Source organism: Sciurus carolinensis, chromosome 6 (assembly GCF_902686445.1).
Source record: "Sciurus carolinensis chromosome 6, mSciCar1.2, whole genome shotgun sequence".
NCBI classification, from domain to species: domain Eukaryota; kingdom Metazoa; phylum Chordata; class Mammalia; order Rodentia; family Sciuridae; genus Sciurus; species Sciurus carolinensis.
This window is the reverse complement of record NC_062218.1, coordinates 61300714-61319444: the sequence shown is the minus strand read 5'-3', so window position 1 is coordinate 61319444 and position 18731 is coordinate 61300714. Positions and strand designations below refer to the sequence as shown.

The following is an 18731-nucleotide window of genomic DNA, read 5'->3' as shown; positions in this document are numbered from 1 at the left end:
TATTCTCATGAAGAGTGAAGAATATCCAGGTTTTTATTTTTAGTGTTTAACTTACTGTTGCCCTTAAAAAGTTTGTTGAAGAAGTTTCAAAATCATTTTTTCTTAAAGAATAAGTATGCTAGGTTATTATATGTATTTATTTTAAAGTATAAAGTTGTTGTCAAATTAAATAAAAAATGCCTTTGGGTTTTAAGAAATAGGCCTAATGACTTATTTAAACGTTTGAATTAGAAATTTCAAGGTTGCCTTACTTGTGACCTCTGTATTAGACTAGAAGAAACTTAAACATTTTTAATGATTTAATGACTTAAAACTTTTTAAGCAAAATTTTGGTTTAATTGATAATTTAAGTGCAAAACAATATGATAACATATATCATTTCATATGAAAAGTAACATCTTGCCTATATATGTGCAAAAAGGAATCTGGACTGATATACATCAAACTGCTAACTGAAATCATCTTACTTAATTAGAGAAGGAAGAGGAAACAGTAGGTACCAAGTAATTTATTCTTTTAAAGGTCTTGCATGATTCTGAACTTATAATCTTCCAAGGATGCGAAAACAACTACTACTACTACTTTTTTTTTTTTTTTTCATGTTAGGAATCATTTACAGAGATTTTTTTTTTTTTATAGATTTTTTTTTATTGTAAACAAATGGGATACATGTTGTTTCTCTGCCTGTACATGGCGTAAAGGCATACCATTTGTGTAATCATAAATTTACATAGGGTAATGTTGTTTGATTCATTCTGCCATTTTTTTCCCTTCTCCCCCACCCCTCCCACCCCTCCCCTCCCTCTATACAGTCCTTCCTTCCTCCATTCCTGCCCCCCTCCCTAAACCCAACTCCAACCCCAACACTAACCCCTCCCACCCCCCATTATGTGTCATCATCCACTTATTAGCGTTATCATTCTTCCTTTGGTTTTTTGAGATTGGCTTATCTCACTTAGCATGATATTCTCCAGTTTCATCCATTTTCCTGCAAATGCCATAATTTTATCATTCTTTATGGTACAGAGATTTTTGATTGTTCGGTGCTGGGGATTATGAACCTAGGACCTTGCACTTGTAGGCAAGTTCTGTAGCACTGACTTCAGTCCCAGCCTGGTTTGCAAAGATTTTTAATACTCTTTTGGTGGTATTAGAACAAACTTTGATTTACTTCAAGTCATAGCTAGTGGACATTAAATGAGAGTACTACTTCTGTAAAATGTTTTGAGATCAACTGATAAAAGATCCTATCTAAGTGCAAACCTTCATTGGACCAGCAATGGTATTGATAGTGTTTTTGTCAGTTAATAATAAAATTGCTCTGTAAGAATTTTTTGATTAAGAAGGGTAAGCTGAACTCTTCCGGAGTTTTGTTAGATACTTAACACAGGACCTAGGAAGGGAAATGTATAAAAAGCATTTACTTTACTTCTTAAAAACAATTTTATTGATATATATTTTTATATGCCTTGTAATTCACTCATTGAATGTGTGCAATTCGAACTGGGGGTTGGAGCTCAGTGGTAGAGCATTGCCTAGCATGTGCAAGGTCCTGGGTTTGATCCCCAGCAACATGATATAGAATTCAGTTAATTGTTTTTTGGTAATATTCACTGATATGTGCAACCATCACCAAACACAATTTTAGAACATTTCCATCACTTTAAGGAGAAACCTCTGTCTTGCCTCTCATCCCCTACCTTACCTTTCTGCCTTCAAGCAATCCATTCATCTACTTTCTGTTTTTGTAGATTTCCCTATTCTGGACTTGAAAATGTAGTAGTATGTGGTTTTTTGAGACCTGTATCTTTCACTTAGCATAATGTTTTCAAAGTTCATCAGTGTTGTAGAATGTACCAAAAAAGGGGGAGACCTCTTTTTTATTTTTATTTTTTGGTACCAGAGATTGGTATTAGGAGCACTTAACCATTGAGCCACATCCTCAACCCTTTTATCTTTTATTTTTATTTAAAAACTTTTTTTGAGACAGTGTCTTACTAAGTTGCTTAGGGCCTTGCTAATTTGTTGAGGCTAGCCTTGAACTTGTGATCTATGTGCCTCAGTCTCCTAAATTGCTGGGATTATAGGCATGCACCACCCCTCAGCCTACTTTGTTCCTTATTATGGCCCAATAAAACTCCATCGTATGGGTATATCACTTTCTTTTTATCTACTCATCAGTTGATGGACATTTGAGTTCATTTCCACCTTTTGTCTATTGTGAATAATACTACTGTGAACATTCAGGTGCAAATTTCTTTGTGGACATGTATTTGCTTAATTCACAAGTACTGATCAAATTAATGAATAAGTCAGCTAAAAATAAGCCTGATGAGCACTGATGTACGTACCTACTCTTAAAAATTTAGCCACTTGGGTATGGGTTTCTTTTGGAGGTGGAAAACAAAATGTTATAAAATTAATTATGAAACTTATGTATTTAATATGCTGTCATCTTTTATCTAGGCTTTAAGGTAAGTTTTGACATGGTGACAGTAAAACCTAGGTTCTTTGTCAAACACCTCAACTTTGAAGTTTTTTAATAAAAGGATGTATGTATGCAAATATGTTTATCCTGTATGGAGATGTGTGTGCGTGTAGCTGTATATGTCTATATAAAATATATTCATTTGAAATATTTAAATTATTAATGTGTTTCAAAGAAAATGTTCACGATCAATAAATATCTGTGTTAATAAGTTGTGAAATTGTATTAGAGAAAATGGTGCCTAGCAGTCTCACTGCATTTTTTGACCTTTGTATTAATGAATTTCCAAATAGAAGAAATAACAGATGGATTTGTAACTAGGCAAGTTGTTTATGTTTAGTCATTAGTGCCTCTGACGGAGGTTCCTTGTGAATCATGGTATTAGGATGAGTATTCATTCCAAGTTAAGAATCGAGGGATGGGTTGTGGCTCAGTGGTAGAGTGCTTGGCTAGCATGTGTGAGGCACTGGGTTTGATCCTCAGTACCATGTAAAAATAAATAAAGTTCTAAAAAAATCCCTGGGGGGGTGGGGGAACAACTGAGGGGTAGAGTAGCTAGTACTGTTTCCTAAGGTATATTACTGTTATATTAATTTTACTATGTTGTTTGCTAAATTTACTAGATTTTACTATATTATTTGTATCAAGTAAATGATCCTCATTCCTTCTACTGGGAATTCCTGGGTAATATGCTGTCTGGATATCTGGATTTCCCAAATAAATAACTTACTCCTTCAAGGGCTTCTTAAATCAGAATACAGATTCTGAAGGTAATTTAATCCTTTTGTGTTTGGTTTCTATGGTCCTGAGGATTGATGCACTGGCCTTTTGAATGCTAGATAGTTGACCTACCACTGAGCTATATAACCTCAGCCCTGCATTTTCTTGATTTTTGTATATAGTATTGTGAATGCTCAGTATCTTGTTACCTTGCTAAATAGATGGCCTTTGAGTTCATCTTTAAAAAAAAATTTTTTTTTTTGGTCTTTCCGCTGTGAGCCTGGTAAATATTTATTTTAATAGTTTGTGTGCTTGTTTGTAATAGCTCTTCACTTCCAATTCTTTTTCAATTTGCCCTTTAATTTTTCTTATGTGATGCTAGGGATCAAACCTAGGGCCTTCCACATCCTACACAAGCACTTTAAAAAAAATTTTGTTCTTTAGTTGTCGATGAACCTTTATTTTATTTATTTATATGCGGTGCTAAGAATTGAACCCAGTGCCTCACACATGCTAGGCAAGCGCTCTGCCACTACCCCTAGATGGGCACTCTTGTACTGAGCTGTAACTCTTGCCCATACTTTAAATATTTATAATGTACATTAGGAAGTCAGGTACCCTAATTTGTTAAAATTATGTGCAAATGAGAGCCTTGGGGCATGAGAGCCTTAGACTTGGGTTTTATATTTTATATTTTAGTGTTTTTGTCTTTTCAAGGTTCACAGCTCTGTTACAGAAGTCAGTGTAACTACAGATATGTGTAGTTTCTGTGTTATATTCAAGTAATGGATTTTTTTGGAGGATCAGATCCTTCATTTTTTTTGTAATTTCATTTATAAATGTGCATGATGATATTTTTGCTAAAAAGCAGTGGTTACCTCTTACCTTTGCCTGGAATAAATTTGCTTGAAAACCCCAGCATAAATAAAAAACTAAAATTAGATAACAAATTTTTTCTTTATATTAAGCATGAAAAGTTGCAGAAACCCGATGGAAATGTTTGGATTCATAAGGGACTATGGTTTCTGTTATAACTCAGTGCTAGAAGTGCTTGCCTAGGATGTGTGAGGCACTGGGTTTGATCCTCAGTGCCACATAAAAATAAATAAAATACAGAAACTGTGTCCATCTACAACTAAAAAAAGATATCAATAGGCAATATAAATTTAAAAAGACACTATGATTTTATTTTTGTAATGATAAGTAGAAGTGGCTGTTCAAAATGCTAAGGATATTGTTTATATTATTACAAATGCCACATTTTCACTTTTTGTTGCTGTTATGGCAGTCACTTGCATGCTGACAAGCTGATGAGTTTATTAGATATCACTTCAACATAACTGGAAGTTCCTATGTTTCTTGTTTTGGTGAACTGTTGAAAAATTGGATTCCAGATTGTTTAATACTTGCTTTATGATATTGCTTTTATTTCCAACAAATTCAATTCTTCATTATTTTCACTCAAGAAAAATAAACCTGCCAATCTGTAAAGAGATTTGTTTAGCTTATAAATGGTCTTTTATTTCACAGATTAAATTGACATTTCTAATGTTTTCTTTGTTGTGATTTACTAATTTAGGATTTATAGGATTAGCAATAAAGATTTTCTAGAATAGTGTAGTGATCTGAACTATTACTCTGATTAGTTGAAGACTAAGCAGATAACCCATTTCTTTCCTTAAAATTTATTCTTTCTAAGCTCTCTCAAGTTAAGTTTACTAAAGGATTTAGAATAGGAATTATAAAGTGTTTTCTGGTGTCTAATGCTTATTTGATGAATAAGTATTATGGCATCTTGACTCAGAGGTCAAGATTTAGTTATTTTAAAGCACAAACTCTGATTTAGAGTTTCTTAGTATGTTTCAAAAGAATCGAAGTGGGATTTCAAGTTTTAAAAAGTCTGTTGCTAATCTTTTCTAAGGCTGCATTAAAATTTCAGACTTACATTCATTAATTATGCCATTATGGGTGATTATGGGGTATAAGCAGATGTGTGTACATGTGTATATCTGTCTATATAATAAATTACATTTATCAAAGCATGTAGAATTACACTGATAACAGTTTAAAATCATACTGTGAATAATAGTGGTTAGATTAAGGAAAAACAACTTACCAGATCATAAGATTTGTATACCAAGATAAGCATAATATAGGGTCATTGTATTCTCTAGTCATTTTTATTTACCTCTTTCTCTTTTTGTTAAACTAAATATCTAACCTAAATATCAAATATCTTTTGAATTTTAGGGAGAAAAAAATAGTGGCTTTGATGTTCTCTACCATAATATGAAACATGGACAGATATCAACAAAAGAACTAGCAGATTTTGTAAGAGAAAGGTATGTTTTTTTTTTTTTTTTTCTCGGTGCTGGGGATCGAACCCAGGGCCTTGTGCTGCTTGCAAGGCAGGTATGTATTTTTGATAAGTAATTTGTTCAACAATTATCAATTTGAATTTTAGAATGTAAGTAATTGAACAAAATTTGGTTGGATGTAGGATAATCAAAGGATACTTTTAAAGTGTGTACTGTAACTGTGTGTGTGTATTATATTTATTTGTTTCTTGCAGTACAGGGGATTGAACTCAGAGGCATTTTTCTCTTTAGCTACATACCCACCCCTTTGTTTTATTTTATTTTTAACTTTTAGACTGGGTCTTCCTAAGTTGTTGAGGCTGGCCTCAAACTTGTAATCCTCCTGCGTACCTGGGATTATAGGTGTGCACCACCTAGCCCACCTATAATTATATTTTAGAGTAGTGTGTGTGTGTGTGTGTGTGTGTGTGTGTGTGTGTGTGTGTGTTTAATCATCTACATACCTGAGCACTGTATAATAGTTTGGAGTGGCATTGTTAAATACTTGGTTTAAAAATTGCTGCTTAACAATATTATTATGCATTTTTCATCAGATATGTTAGCAAAAGTGATGCAATAAAAGATTGAGAAACATTTTAGGATAAATTATTGTCATTAAACATGCTAAAATAATTTGAAATACTTAAGTTTTCTGAACTCATAGGTTTTAATTTATTTTTTTGGCAATGAAGATTGAACCTAGGGATGCTTTACCATTGAGCTACATCCCCAGTCCTTTTTATTTTGAGACAGGGTGTCTTAAGTTGCTGAGGGTCTCGATAAGTGGCTGAGGCTGCCCTTAAACTTTTGATCCTCCTGCCTCATCCTCCTGAAAGTCACTGGAATTACAGGCATGTACCACTGTATCCAGCCCTAGGTTTGTTTTGTACCAGCATTGAACCTAGGGATGCTTAACCACTAAGCCACATTCCCAGCCCTCCTTATTTTTCATTTTGAGACAGTGTCTTGCTAAATCACTTAGGGTCTTGCTAAATTGCTGAGGCTGGCTTTGAACTTGATCCTCCTGCCTCAGCCTCCAAGGCCACTGGGTTTGCAGGTGTGTGCCACTGCACCTGGCCATAAGTTTTAAATCATGTGTTAATAATAACTTGTATTAAAAAGTTGTAACTATATATATATATATTTTTTAAATCCTGTAATGTATAAATTGTGATTGCTTTTAAGAATATATAAATCAATTTAAAAACTTAAAAGTCAATATAATTTGATTATGTTTCAAAATCAAACAGTACTCAAAGCTACCATATTCCTTTGAACTATTTTGTGGCTAGCCCTGCGTGGTAATACTTTATATGGATATATTTAAAATCTTCCTTGTTAACAGGAATTATTTGCCTTTAAACACAGTGCTCCATTTGTACATTTATTTTTTTCAAAAAAAGTTTTTCCAGTGTCTGCTGTGTGTCAGGTACATTTCTGTATTCTGGGGATATAGTGGTAAAGATACAGGTTTTGTCCTAATGGAATTTACTGACTTTCAGGAATTAGGAAATGAGAGATTTCACCTGAGACCAAAACTTCTCTGTTTTTCACCTTTCTCCTGGAGTAGAGAGGGAGTCTGAAAGCTTTTAGTACTCCGTCTAAAGCTGTCGAGTCCCTGGATTCCACATCATCATTGGCAGGAGTAAAGGAGAGGCCCCAGAACTGTGCATCTCCTAGCCTTCCCTAGTCTTCCTCTTTTCCCTGAACACTTCACTGTTATCACTAAATATCTTGAGATCATCAGGACACATATCATCCCTTTTAACTCTGTTTATGTCAGTCATAAGATCTCCAGGACTCTTGAGTCATCCTTTGCCCAGAGTCTAAACCCTTTCTTATTATGTGGACAGTGAGACAACCCCTTCTCTCCCTTCCCTTTTTTTTTTTTTTCTTCCTGGCATTTATAACTATCTGGCATAAGTAATATTTTACCTATCTCTCTTTGACTAGAATATAAACCCCATAATGGTGGGGAGTTTTTGTCTGTTTTCTTTATCTCCAACACTTTATTTTGCAGTACAGATGATTGAACCTGAGGCACTCTGCCACTGAGCTGCATTCCCAACCCTTTTTATTTTTTTGTTGTGAGTAGGGTCTCTTTAAGTTGCTCAGGCTGGCCTCGAACTTGTTCTCTTCCTGCATCAGCTTCCCCAGTAGCTGGAATTACAGATGTGTGTCACCACACCTATCTCCTGCACTTATGATGGTGCTTGGCACTGAATAGCCCCTCAGTAAAAATACTTAGAAGAAATGAATCTGCAACTTCACTTTCTGATCCAAACCATCAATATTTTTGCCTAAATTCTAGCAGAAGCTGCTAACTGGTTTTTCTATATTCATTCTTGTTCTCCTATAACTTATTCTCTGCACTGTAGTTGTTTTTTGTTTGTTTTACTCCAGATCAGTTTGTTACCTCTCCTGTTTAAACGATTTCAAGGGTTTGTCAAGGTAAGCCAGAATTGACTGACCTCAAACTACCTTTCAAGCCTTATTCATAAGACTCCTCCTTATTCTTTCCATTCCAGAGATATTGGTCATTTTATTGACAGGCCAGTTCTCTAATCTAGGATTTGTATATGCTTATTCTTCTCTTAGTTAACGCTGTTTGTCCCTTAGAGCTTAGTAATGGTGGTCATTTCTCCAGGGATGCTCTTCCTGATCTCTCTGATGAGGTAAAAAACACTATAATCTCTCTTTATGTCATATGTCTGTAGCATTTAAACATTTTTATAATTAGTTATTTTGTTTCTGTATTTTCCTTTGAGACAGTATTCTGCTGTGTCCCAGTGCCTAAGAGAGAGCCTATCACAATAAATCATATTTTTGGAAGGAGTGAATGGGAAAGAAAGGAAGAGAGGATAAACATATAAACATGTAATATGTTCTCATTTAACTGTGAAAACTCTTAGGTCTCATTTTACAGATGAGAAAATTGGGGTCCTGAAAGATTAAATAACTTACTAAGTTAGTCATTCAGATTTTCCTCCCCTTCCTTCCTGTCTTCTCTCTGGTAATTTGAAGTTTTGTTACGATTACTGATTTAGGATTTATAAAATTTAAGAGCAATAAAGACTTCCTAGAATTGTGTAGTGATTTGACTGTTATTCCCACATAGCCTGTTTCATCTCTTTTCCTTAAAATTTTTTCCCTTTTCTCTCAAGTTTACTGAAAGAATTATTTTTCTGATAATTTATATACAGATTTTTTTTTTAGATTTTCTTTGTATACAATCATGTGTGAATGAAACTTTATTTCTTCTTTTCCAGTTGTACCTTTTATTTATTTTTTATTGCACTGGTTAATAACAGTATATTTCTGATAGAAATGGTCATGTTGAGCATCCTTGTCTTGTTTCCAGTCTTACATTACACCCTTAAATATGTTCTGTTTATTTTAGTTTTGTCCAACTGTTTTTGGAAATTATGGCATTTATCTTTTATATACTATTTTACAAAGTTTTAAAAAATTATAAATGGGTCTTTAATTTGACCAAATACTATTCTTGCATGTAGTAAGATGATATGATTTTCCTTTTTCTCCCCATTAACCCTTTCTCCTGTATCCCCCCTACTTCTGAATTACATTGAGTTTGAATATTAAGCCAACTTTCCATTTTGGTTATAAAACCAACTTGGTGGATCCTTTTTATATGTTTCTTTTTTTTTTTTTTTTTGGGTGCTGGGGATCGAACCCAGTGCCTTGTGCTTACAAGGCAAGCACTCTACCGACTGAGCTATCTCCCCAGCCCCCCTTTTTATATGTTGATGCATCAGTTTGCTATCATTTTATTGAGAATGTTTGCATTTATGTTTGTGAGATTGACCTGAATATTTCTCTAAATGTTCTTGATAGGTTTTGGTATCAAGGTTTGGAGAATATACCTTATTTTTGTATTCTCTGAAAAAATTTATGAAAGATATTTTTCCCTTCCTGTTTCCTAGAATTTACTGATAAATGCATCTGGGCTGGAAATTGCCTTTATGGGAAGGTTTAAAATTATATACTCAAATTTCTTTAATAGTCATAGAACTATTCAGATTTTTCAGTTCTGTGGAATGTTTTATTTTTCTACAAGACTTTTCATTTCATCTAAAGTTGCAAGTTTATTGTCAGAGTGTTATTCTTAATATCCTTTATGAACTTTCTTGAAGTCCAAGGATTTATACTGATACCCCACTTTACATTCCTGAAATTGGTTATTTCTGATTTCTCTTTTTCATGAACAGTCTTAAGTGGCATTTATTGGTTTTAATAGTTTTTACAAAGAACCATCTATTGGTTTTGTTGATCCTCTCTTTTGTGTGTGTTTTCTGATTCATTAACTTCTGTTCCTTACCTCCTTTGACTGCTTTTCTTTTCATCTTACTGTTTTTCTAACTTTCTGATGTAAATGCTAAACTTAACAATCTTGTTAAGTTCTTGTTTCTTTTTAAAACTTTTTATTAAAAAATTATTTTCGTAGTTGTGTAAGGACAGAATGCCTTTATTTTGTTTCTTTTTTATGCAGTGCTAAGGATTGAACCCAGTGCTTCACACATGCTAGGCAAGTGTTTCTACCACTGAGTTACAGCCCTAGCCCTCTGGTTTCTTCTAGATATAGTCACTTTCATCAGTATATTTCTCTCAGACATCACTTTTGCTGCATCCTGCTAGTTTTAAGAAACCAGATTTTGATTATTTAGTTTAATTATGTTTTGAATTTAATGAGATTTTTTTTTGCTCCCCCTCGGGTTATTTAGAAGTGTATTTCTTAATTTGCAAATATGTGTTGATTTTTAAAAGTGTATTTTTGTTAGTGATTTCAAACTTAATTGCATTGTGGGCAAAAAATACTTTGTGTAATTTTATTGTGTTGAAATTTTGTTGATACTTGGTTTATAACCTAGAAGAGAGTCAGTTTTGGTAAATACTCTGGGTATACCTGAAAAAACAATATTTTTTCATTTGTAAGATACAGGTTTCTATATGTATTAATTAGGACAGGTTTGTTAATTCTTTTTAATATATCCTTACGGGTTTTTTTTTTTTTTTTAATTCTGCTTGCTTTCAATTACTAAGAGTTTTATTGAAAATCTCTCATTTTTATTGTGGTTTTCTTTATGTATGTATGTATGTATGTAGTTCTGTTAATTTTTGCCTTATGTATTTGAGGCCATATTAGTAGGTGTGTACAAATTTAGAGCTATTATATTTTCCAGGTGAGTTGAACTTTTTGTCATTATGAAGTGGTCCTTTTATAACTTGAACAATTTGTTTTTTGCCTTGAAGTCAACTTTTAATCATACCTGCAACTCAAACAATAGCATTAGCTATAGTTGTGTCCCTGTGGTTTAGATGTGTTTCTCTTATTTTTAGAGCCATTTTAAAAGTCCATCTTTTAATTTGGAGCATTTAGTTCATTGTGTGGTATATAATGCTGATATACATAGGTTCAAATCTGGTATCTTGGAAGTTTTCAAACTTGTTTTAAAAAGGTTAAATAAATATTTTCAGTGTTATGGTTCATCTGGTCTCTGTGGTACTATTTACCTCTGATGTTTTACACAAAAGCAGCCATAGCTAACAAATAAATGCACGTGGCTATGTTCCAGTCAAACTTTATATACAGAAACGATGGACTAAATTTAGCCAATCCCAGCATTATTTTAGCATTTATTTTCAATTTGTTTTTCCTGTTTTATATTTTTTCCTTCTTCTTGCCTTCTTTTAACCTATTGAAATTATTTTTTTCCTATTTATTAACATATATCCACTGTACTATTTTCTTAGTGATTATCCTTGATATTATAGCATAACTTCCTTGAACTGTTAATGTCTAGTGACAGTGACAATTGGTAGTTTTACTATTTTTCTGAAAATGCACACACCTTACAACACTACCACTTCCTAACTTGTATGCCTTATATAATTTGTGCATTTATTTAACTTTTTGTGGTGGAAGTGAAAAGTTTTCTGTTTTTTCAAAAACTTTTTACTATGGAACTTTTTTTCCTGTACTGGAGATTTACATACCCTTTTTTTTTTTTTTTTTTTTTTTTTTTTTTTTTTTTAGAGCTTTATAATTATACAGTAGTTGGGTTTATCCTGACAAAATCATACATGCAAGGAATTTGATTTCAGTTCATGGAATTTGATTTCAGTTCACTTAGCATTATGTTCTCCATTTCTATCCATTAACCAACATATGCCATCATTTCATTCTTTTTTTTATGGTTTAGTAGAACTCTATTGTGTATATATACCAAAATTTCTTAATCCATTCATCTATTGATGGACACCAGAGTTAATTCCACAGTTTAGCTGTTGTATATTGTGCTGCTGTAAATATTGATGTGCTATATCACTACAATTTGCTGATTTTACTTCTTTTGGATAAAACTTCTTCCAAAGGAAGTAAAATCTTGATGACTGCTGTTCTTAATGGGATTAAGATGGAATCTCAGTGTAGTTTTGATTTGCATTTTCCTGATTGCCATGGATATTGACCATTTTTTCATGTATTTGTTGGCCATTTACATCTCTTCTTCTTTGTTTTTTAGTGCAGGAGATTGAACTCAGAGGAACTTGACCACTGGGCCACATCCCCAGCCCTACTTTGTATTTTATTAAGAGGCAGGCTCTCATTGAGTTGCTTGGTGCCTTGCTTTTGCTGAGACAAGCTTTGAACTTGAGATCCTCTTGCCTCAGCCTCCTAGGCTGCTGAGAATACAGGTGTAGGCCACTGCGCCTGGCTTATATCTCTTCTTTTGAGAAAAGTCTGTTTGGTTCTTTTGCCCATTTATTAATTAGGTTTTGTTTTGTTTTGTTTTACTTTGTTTTGCTGTTAACCTTTCTGAGTTGTCTATATATTCTGGATATTAATCCCCCATCAGAGGAGCAGCTGACAAAGATTTTCTCCCATTCTGTTTGCTCTCTTGTCACACTCAAGATTTCTTTTGCTGTGCAGAAGCTTTTTAATTTGAAGGCATCCCACTTACTGATGCTTGGTTTTATTTCTTGAGCTTCAGGGGTCTTGTTAAGGGAGTCGCTGCCTGTGCCAATATGCCAGAGTGTTGATCCTGTTTTCGTCTATCAGTTGCAAAGTTTGTGGCCTAATTCCAAGGTCTTTGATCCACTTTGATTTGACTTACATGCAGGGTGTCTGGGATCTAGTTCCATTCTACATGTGAATATCCAGTTTTCCCAGTACCATTTGCTAAAACAGACTATCTTTTCTCCAACGTAGACTCCTGGCACCTTTGTCAAGTATCAGATGACTGCAACTATGTGGGTTCCTCTCTGTGTATTCTATTCTTCTTTTTTTTCTTTTCTGGGTACTGGGGGTTGGACTCAGGGGTAGCCGACGACTGAGCCACATCCTCAGCCCTATTTTGTATTTTATTTAGAGACAGGGTCTCACTGAGTTGCTTAGCACCTCACTTTTGCTGAAGCTGGCTTTGAACTCTAAATCCTCCTGCCTCAGCCTCCCGAGCTGCTCGGATTACAGGTGTGCGTCACCATGCCCAGCTGTATATTCTGTTCTATTTCATTGGTCTTCATGCCTTTTTTGGTGCCAATACCATGCTCCTTTTATAATTTGAAACCAGGTGGTGTGATGACTCCAGCATCGCTGTTCTAGCTCAGGATTGCTTTGACTTTTCTGGGTCTTTTACTCTTCCAAATCAATGTTTGGACCATTTTTTCTGGTTCCGTGAGAATGTAATCAGTATTTTGATGGGGATTGCACTGAATCTCCATAACCCTTTAGATAATACGGCCATTTTGACAATATTAATTCTGCCTATCCAAGAACGTGGGAGATCTTTCCATCTTCTAAGGTCTTCTTCAGTTTCTTTCTCCAGTGTTCTCTAGTTTTCATTTTAGAGGTCTTTCTCTTTCTTGGTTAGATTTATTCCCAAGTATTTATTTTGGTGGGGGAAGGGTACTGTGAACAGGATAGTTTTCCTGATGGCCTCCTCAGCAGATTCACTACTGGAGTATAGGAAAGCTTTTGATTTATGAATATTTATCTTTTATCCTGCAACTCTGATGAATTTATCAGCTCTAGAAGTATTATGGTGGAGTTTTTTGTCTTCTAGATATAGAATTGTGTTATCGGCAAATAGATTATTTGACGACTTTTTTTCCTGTTTGTATCACTTCAATTTCCTTCTCTTGCCTGACTGCCCTGGCTAGAGTTTCTAAAACTATATTGAACGGGAGTGGTGAGAGTGGGCATCCTGGTTTGTTCCTGGTTGTAGAGGAAATGCTTTCAATGTATCTGTGATGTTGGCTTTGGGTTTGTCGTATGTAGCCTTATGATGGTGAGGTAAGTTCTTTCCATCCCTAGCTTTTCCACTGTTTTTTAACATGAATGGGTGCTGGATTTTATCAAAGGTCTTTTCTGACTCTGTTGAGATGACCATGAGATTCTTGGCCTTAATTCTGTTTAAGTGGTGAATTACATTTATTGGTTTGTGTATGTTGAACCAACCTTGCTTCCCTGGAATGAAACCAACTTGATCATGGTATGTCATCTTCTTGATGTGATTTTGAGTGCGGTTTGCTAATATTTTATTAAGGATTTTCTGCATCAGTGTTCATCAGGAACACTGGTCTGTACTTTCCTTGATGCATATTTGTGTGGTTTTGGCATGATGGTTATACTGGCTTCATAGAATGTATTTGGAAGCATTCCCTCCCTTTCTGTTTAATGGAATAATTTGAGAAAGAATGGTGTTAGATTTGTAAAGGTCTTACGGAGCTTGCTGAGAATCCGTCTGGTGCTGGGCTTTTCTTTGTTGGAAGACTTTGAATTGCTGCTTCAATTTCATTGTTTGGTACTGGTCTGCTTAGGTTTTCTACATCTCTGTGTTCTGTTGGGGTAGGTCTTATGTGTCTAGAAATTTGTCAGTGTCTTCCAGATTTTCCATTTTACTAGAGTGTTAAATTTTCAAAACAGTTTCTAATGATCCTCTGGATTTCAGAAGCATCCCTGGTGACATCTCTTTTTCATCCCTAATTTTGCTGATTTTGGTCTTCTCCCTCTTTCTTCTGGCTAAGAGTTTATCAATCTTGCTATCTTTTCAAAGAACCAACTCTGTTGCCCAGATCTTTTGTAATACTTTTTGTTCTCAGTTTCATTCATTTTGGTTTTGATCTTAATTATTTCCTGTCTTCTCATTTTGGATTAGTTTGTTTTGCCTTTTCTAGGACCTTGAGGTATAATATTAGATTATTTATTTGGGATTTTTGTTTTTTTAAATATAGGCACTTGATGCTATAAACTTTCCTCCTAGAACTGCTTTATACTGTCCTAGAGAACTTTATATGTTGTACCTCTGTTCTCATCTGTTTCTAAGAATTTATTGTTTTCAAGGTACACTCATACATTACCGGTGGGGTTGCCAATTGGTGCGGCCACTCTGGAAAGCAGTATGGTGATTCCTTAGATAACTTGGAATGGAACCACCATTTGACCCAGCTATCCCACTCCTCAGTTTATACCCAAAGGACCTAAAATCAGCATACTACAGTGACGCAGCCACAGCAGTGTTTATAGCAGCTCAATACACAATAGCTAGATTGTGGAACCAACCTAGAAGCGCCTTCAATAGATGAATGGATAAAGAAACTGTGGCATATATACACAATGGAATATTACTCAGTCATAAAGAAGAATAAAATTATGGCATTTGCAGGTAAATGGATGGAGCTGGAGAATGTCATGCTAAGGGAGATAAGCCAATCCCAAAAAACCAAAGGCCAAATGTTTTCTCTGATAAGTGGATGTTGATACAAAACAGGGGAGCGGTGGGTAAGGGAAGAATGGAAATGAAGGGAGGGGAGGGGGCAGGGGGTAGGAAAGATGGTGGAATGAGACAAACATCATTAACCTGTGTACGTGTATGATTACACAAATGGTGTGACTCTACATCGTGTACAACCAGAGAAATAAAACACCGAACTCCATTTGTGTACAGTGAATCAAAATGGAGTCTGCTGTCATGTATAACTAAATACAACAAATAATACAAAAAAAAATAAAAATAGGAAAGGAAAAAAAAAGAATTCATTGTTTTCTGCTTTCATTTATGATTCACTCCTCATTTAAAAGAGTAATGTTCAATCTCCATGTGTTTATGTGGTGTCTATAATTTTTATTCCTGTTGATTTCTAATTTCATTCCATTATGATCTTATAAGAGGCATAGGATTATATCAGTTTTTTTCTAGTTGCTAAGACTTATGTTGTGACTTTGTGTATGGTATATTGTGGAAAGGTTCCATGACCTGCTGAGAAAAAAGTGAATTTGGCTGTTTTGGGGTGATTTAGTAGATGCCTGTTAGGTCCATTTTCTTTGTAGTACTATTTAGATTGGAAATATTTTTATTGATTTTTATGTTGGATGACCTGATGGTGAAAGGGGCACCTTACCACTGAACTACAATATCCAGCCCTTTTTATTTGTTATTTTGAGACAGAGGCATTTTGCTGAGGCCTATATTTTGCTGAGGCTGATCTTGTTTTTGTGATCCTTCTGCTTCAGCCTCTTGAGTCATTGGGATTATTGGTGTGTTCCTTTAGCACCCAGCATGCCGTTCTTGTTTAAGGTGGTTTCCTGGACTTATTTATCTAACAAAATTAATGATAATTTAAAAAATTTCCAGTGTTCTAGTTAAATTTTTTAAGTCATGTAATTTTTTATTTAGGTTTTATGGTCCATTCACACCAAAAAATGCTATTTTTATTATTCTCATATAGTTATTAGTTAAGGTTGTTAAAATTATTTTTCTCTAACTTGGATAATTTTTTTTTGTTTTAAAACATTTAAAAAATATTGTTAATGTGGATTTACTGATGATTATTCTCATTTTTTGTTAGTGTAATATCTTTATCATCATTTAAAAATGCTTTTATTATACACAGAACTTGTACAGAAGTTTTTAATATAAGGAACTTTCATGTAGCAATTATCTAGCTTCAGTATGACTGGTCTTGTTATCAAATCATGGGTATTCTTTTCCATCTGATCCATATCATTATTACTAAATTTTTACTAATATTTTAAGTTCAGTATCAGATTCAGAAATGTTACATTTCATCCATTTGTATTTCAGGTGTATCTGTAGAAGATACAGCCTTAAAAAGCATAAGTATAAAATGTTATCCTATCTAAAATGTATTAATTCCTTAATATTACTAAATATACAGTGAATGCTCTGTTTTCCTCAGTTGCCATGAACATACCACACATGCTTTTGTACATATACACACACATATACACATATGTAACTGATTTCTTTTAATCAGGATCCTAGCAAGATATCTACATTATGCCTAGTTGTTGTTTTTTTGGCTTGTTTCTTTTTTCTTTTTGAGTCTCTTAATTTCTTTTTGTTGTTGTTGTTAAGGAAATAGTTTGTTCTATCTGTCTAGCATCTCACATCTGGTAATATGCTAATTTGTGTATCCATGGTTTTACTTAACATTTTTCTTTATCTCTGTATTTCCTATAAATTATTAATTTATTTTTTGAAGTATTTTTATTTGTTGATGGACACAATGCCTTTATTTTATTCACTCATTTTTATGTGGTGCTGAGGATCGAACCCAGTGCCTCATACATGTTAGGCAAGTACTCTACCACGGAGCTACAACCCCAGCCCCTTCTATAAATTATTTACACCTGTCATCTTGAACAAATTCCACTTAGCATTCTGAGGTGAATACATAATAGATGGTGTGAATACTCTATCAGAGGTGCATAATATCCAATTATATCTGTTTTGTGATGTTAATGATTATTGATGATCATCACCTAGATCTGTTATTTCCTTAGGAATTTACTTTCATTTATATTTTTGCTGGGTATAAAATTCTAATGGTAAGATTCCTTTTTAGAAAATTCTTTGAAAATCATTTCATTATGTGCTGTGAAGTGTTAGCAGTCTAGCTATTGCTCCTTTGAAAGTGACATTTGTTGGTTGATAGTGTTTGACTGATTTTAGGTTTTTTTTTTTTTTTTTAGTCTTTGGTTTTCAGTAGTTTTACTATGATGTGACTAAGTGTTGATTTTTTTTTTTTCCCCCTCTTCATTCTTTTGTGGTGCTGGGGATTGAACCTAGGACCTCGTGCATGCTCAGTGCTCTCTGCCACTGAGCCATATCTCCAACCCTCTAAATTTGTTTTTATTCATACTTCTAAGGTTTGTTGTGCTCCTTGGATCTGTGGTTTGATAACTTTTGTCAGTTTTGGAATATTCTCCATCATTATTTCTTCCAATATTTCTTCTCAACTGTTCTTTGTCTCTTTATTCATAAGTTAGACTCTCTTGTTTGATTAACATCTCTATTGCCTCTTTTGTCTTTGAGCTTTAATCTGGGATACATTCTTCTTATCTTAGTTAAGGTCTTATTACAGTGTATCAAATTTGCTAAAAAATCCCATCCTTTGAGATATTAATTTTTGTTATTTTGTATTTCAGAATTTCAATATGAGTGTTTTTTCCTAATTTGGCATGCATTCTTCTAGTCCTTTTAAATTATTTTCAGTTTTCTACTGAGATTCCTAATCTAATTTATGTATATTCTTGAATGTAATTCATGTACTCAAAGTTTAAACTTTTTTCTTCACGTTTGGAGTCCTGCTGATTTGTTTTTGCTGTTTTTTTATTTGTTTATGTTGTCTTGTTCCTTGTTGTGCTTAGTGGTTTTATGAATGTATATATGATGTCTATACAAAATCCAGCCTCGGAGTTTGACAAGATGGTTTGTGAGTCCCATGAGTGCTTGTCTAAACTTCTGATTCATTCTTACTTGAAAAGTATTACATTTTGGAGCTCTACTTTATGAAATGTGATTTCCCATACTTCCTACCATATTCTTTATAGAGTTTGTCTTCTTTGCCCATGAGAGTGTGGAAACTTTTTTTTCCACCTCTTAGCTTTCAGCTACTTCTTCTAGATGCTCCTAATTATAAAGATGCCCCACATTCCTGACTCCCTTCTTTTTTTCTTTTTTGGTGCTGGGGATGGAACCCAGGGCGCTGTGCTTGCAAGGCAAACACTTTACCAACTGAGCTATCTCCCCAGCCCTCTGACTCACTTCTTGGAATATTTTTTTTCTTAGATTTTGACCTGCTGATTCATAACTTTAATTGTTTCTCTGAGCTTTTAAATCATC

The 18731-nt window shown here is 34.0% G+C and overlaps 1 protein-coding gene across 1 annotated transcript in view; it reads left to right on the top strand.

The window, feature by feature from the left end:
* Positions 1-18731, top strand: part of Fcho2 (FCH and mu domain containing endocytic adaptor 2) — a 132127-nt gene that overhangs the window by 9238 nt on the left and 104158 nt on the right. The window contains 1 exon segment of the mRNA XM_047555504.1: positions 5459-5550. Coding sequence (XP_047411460.1) covers positions 5459-5550 — 92 coding nt within the window.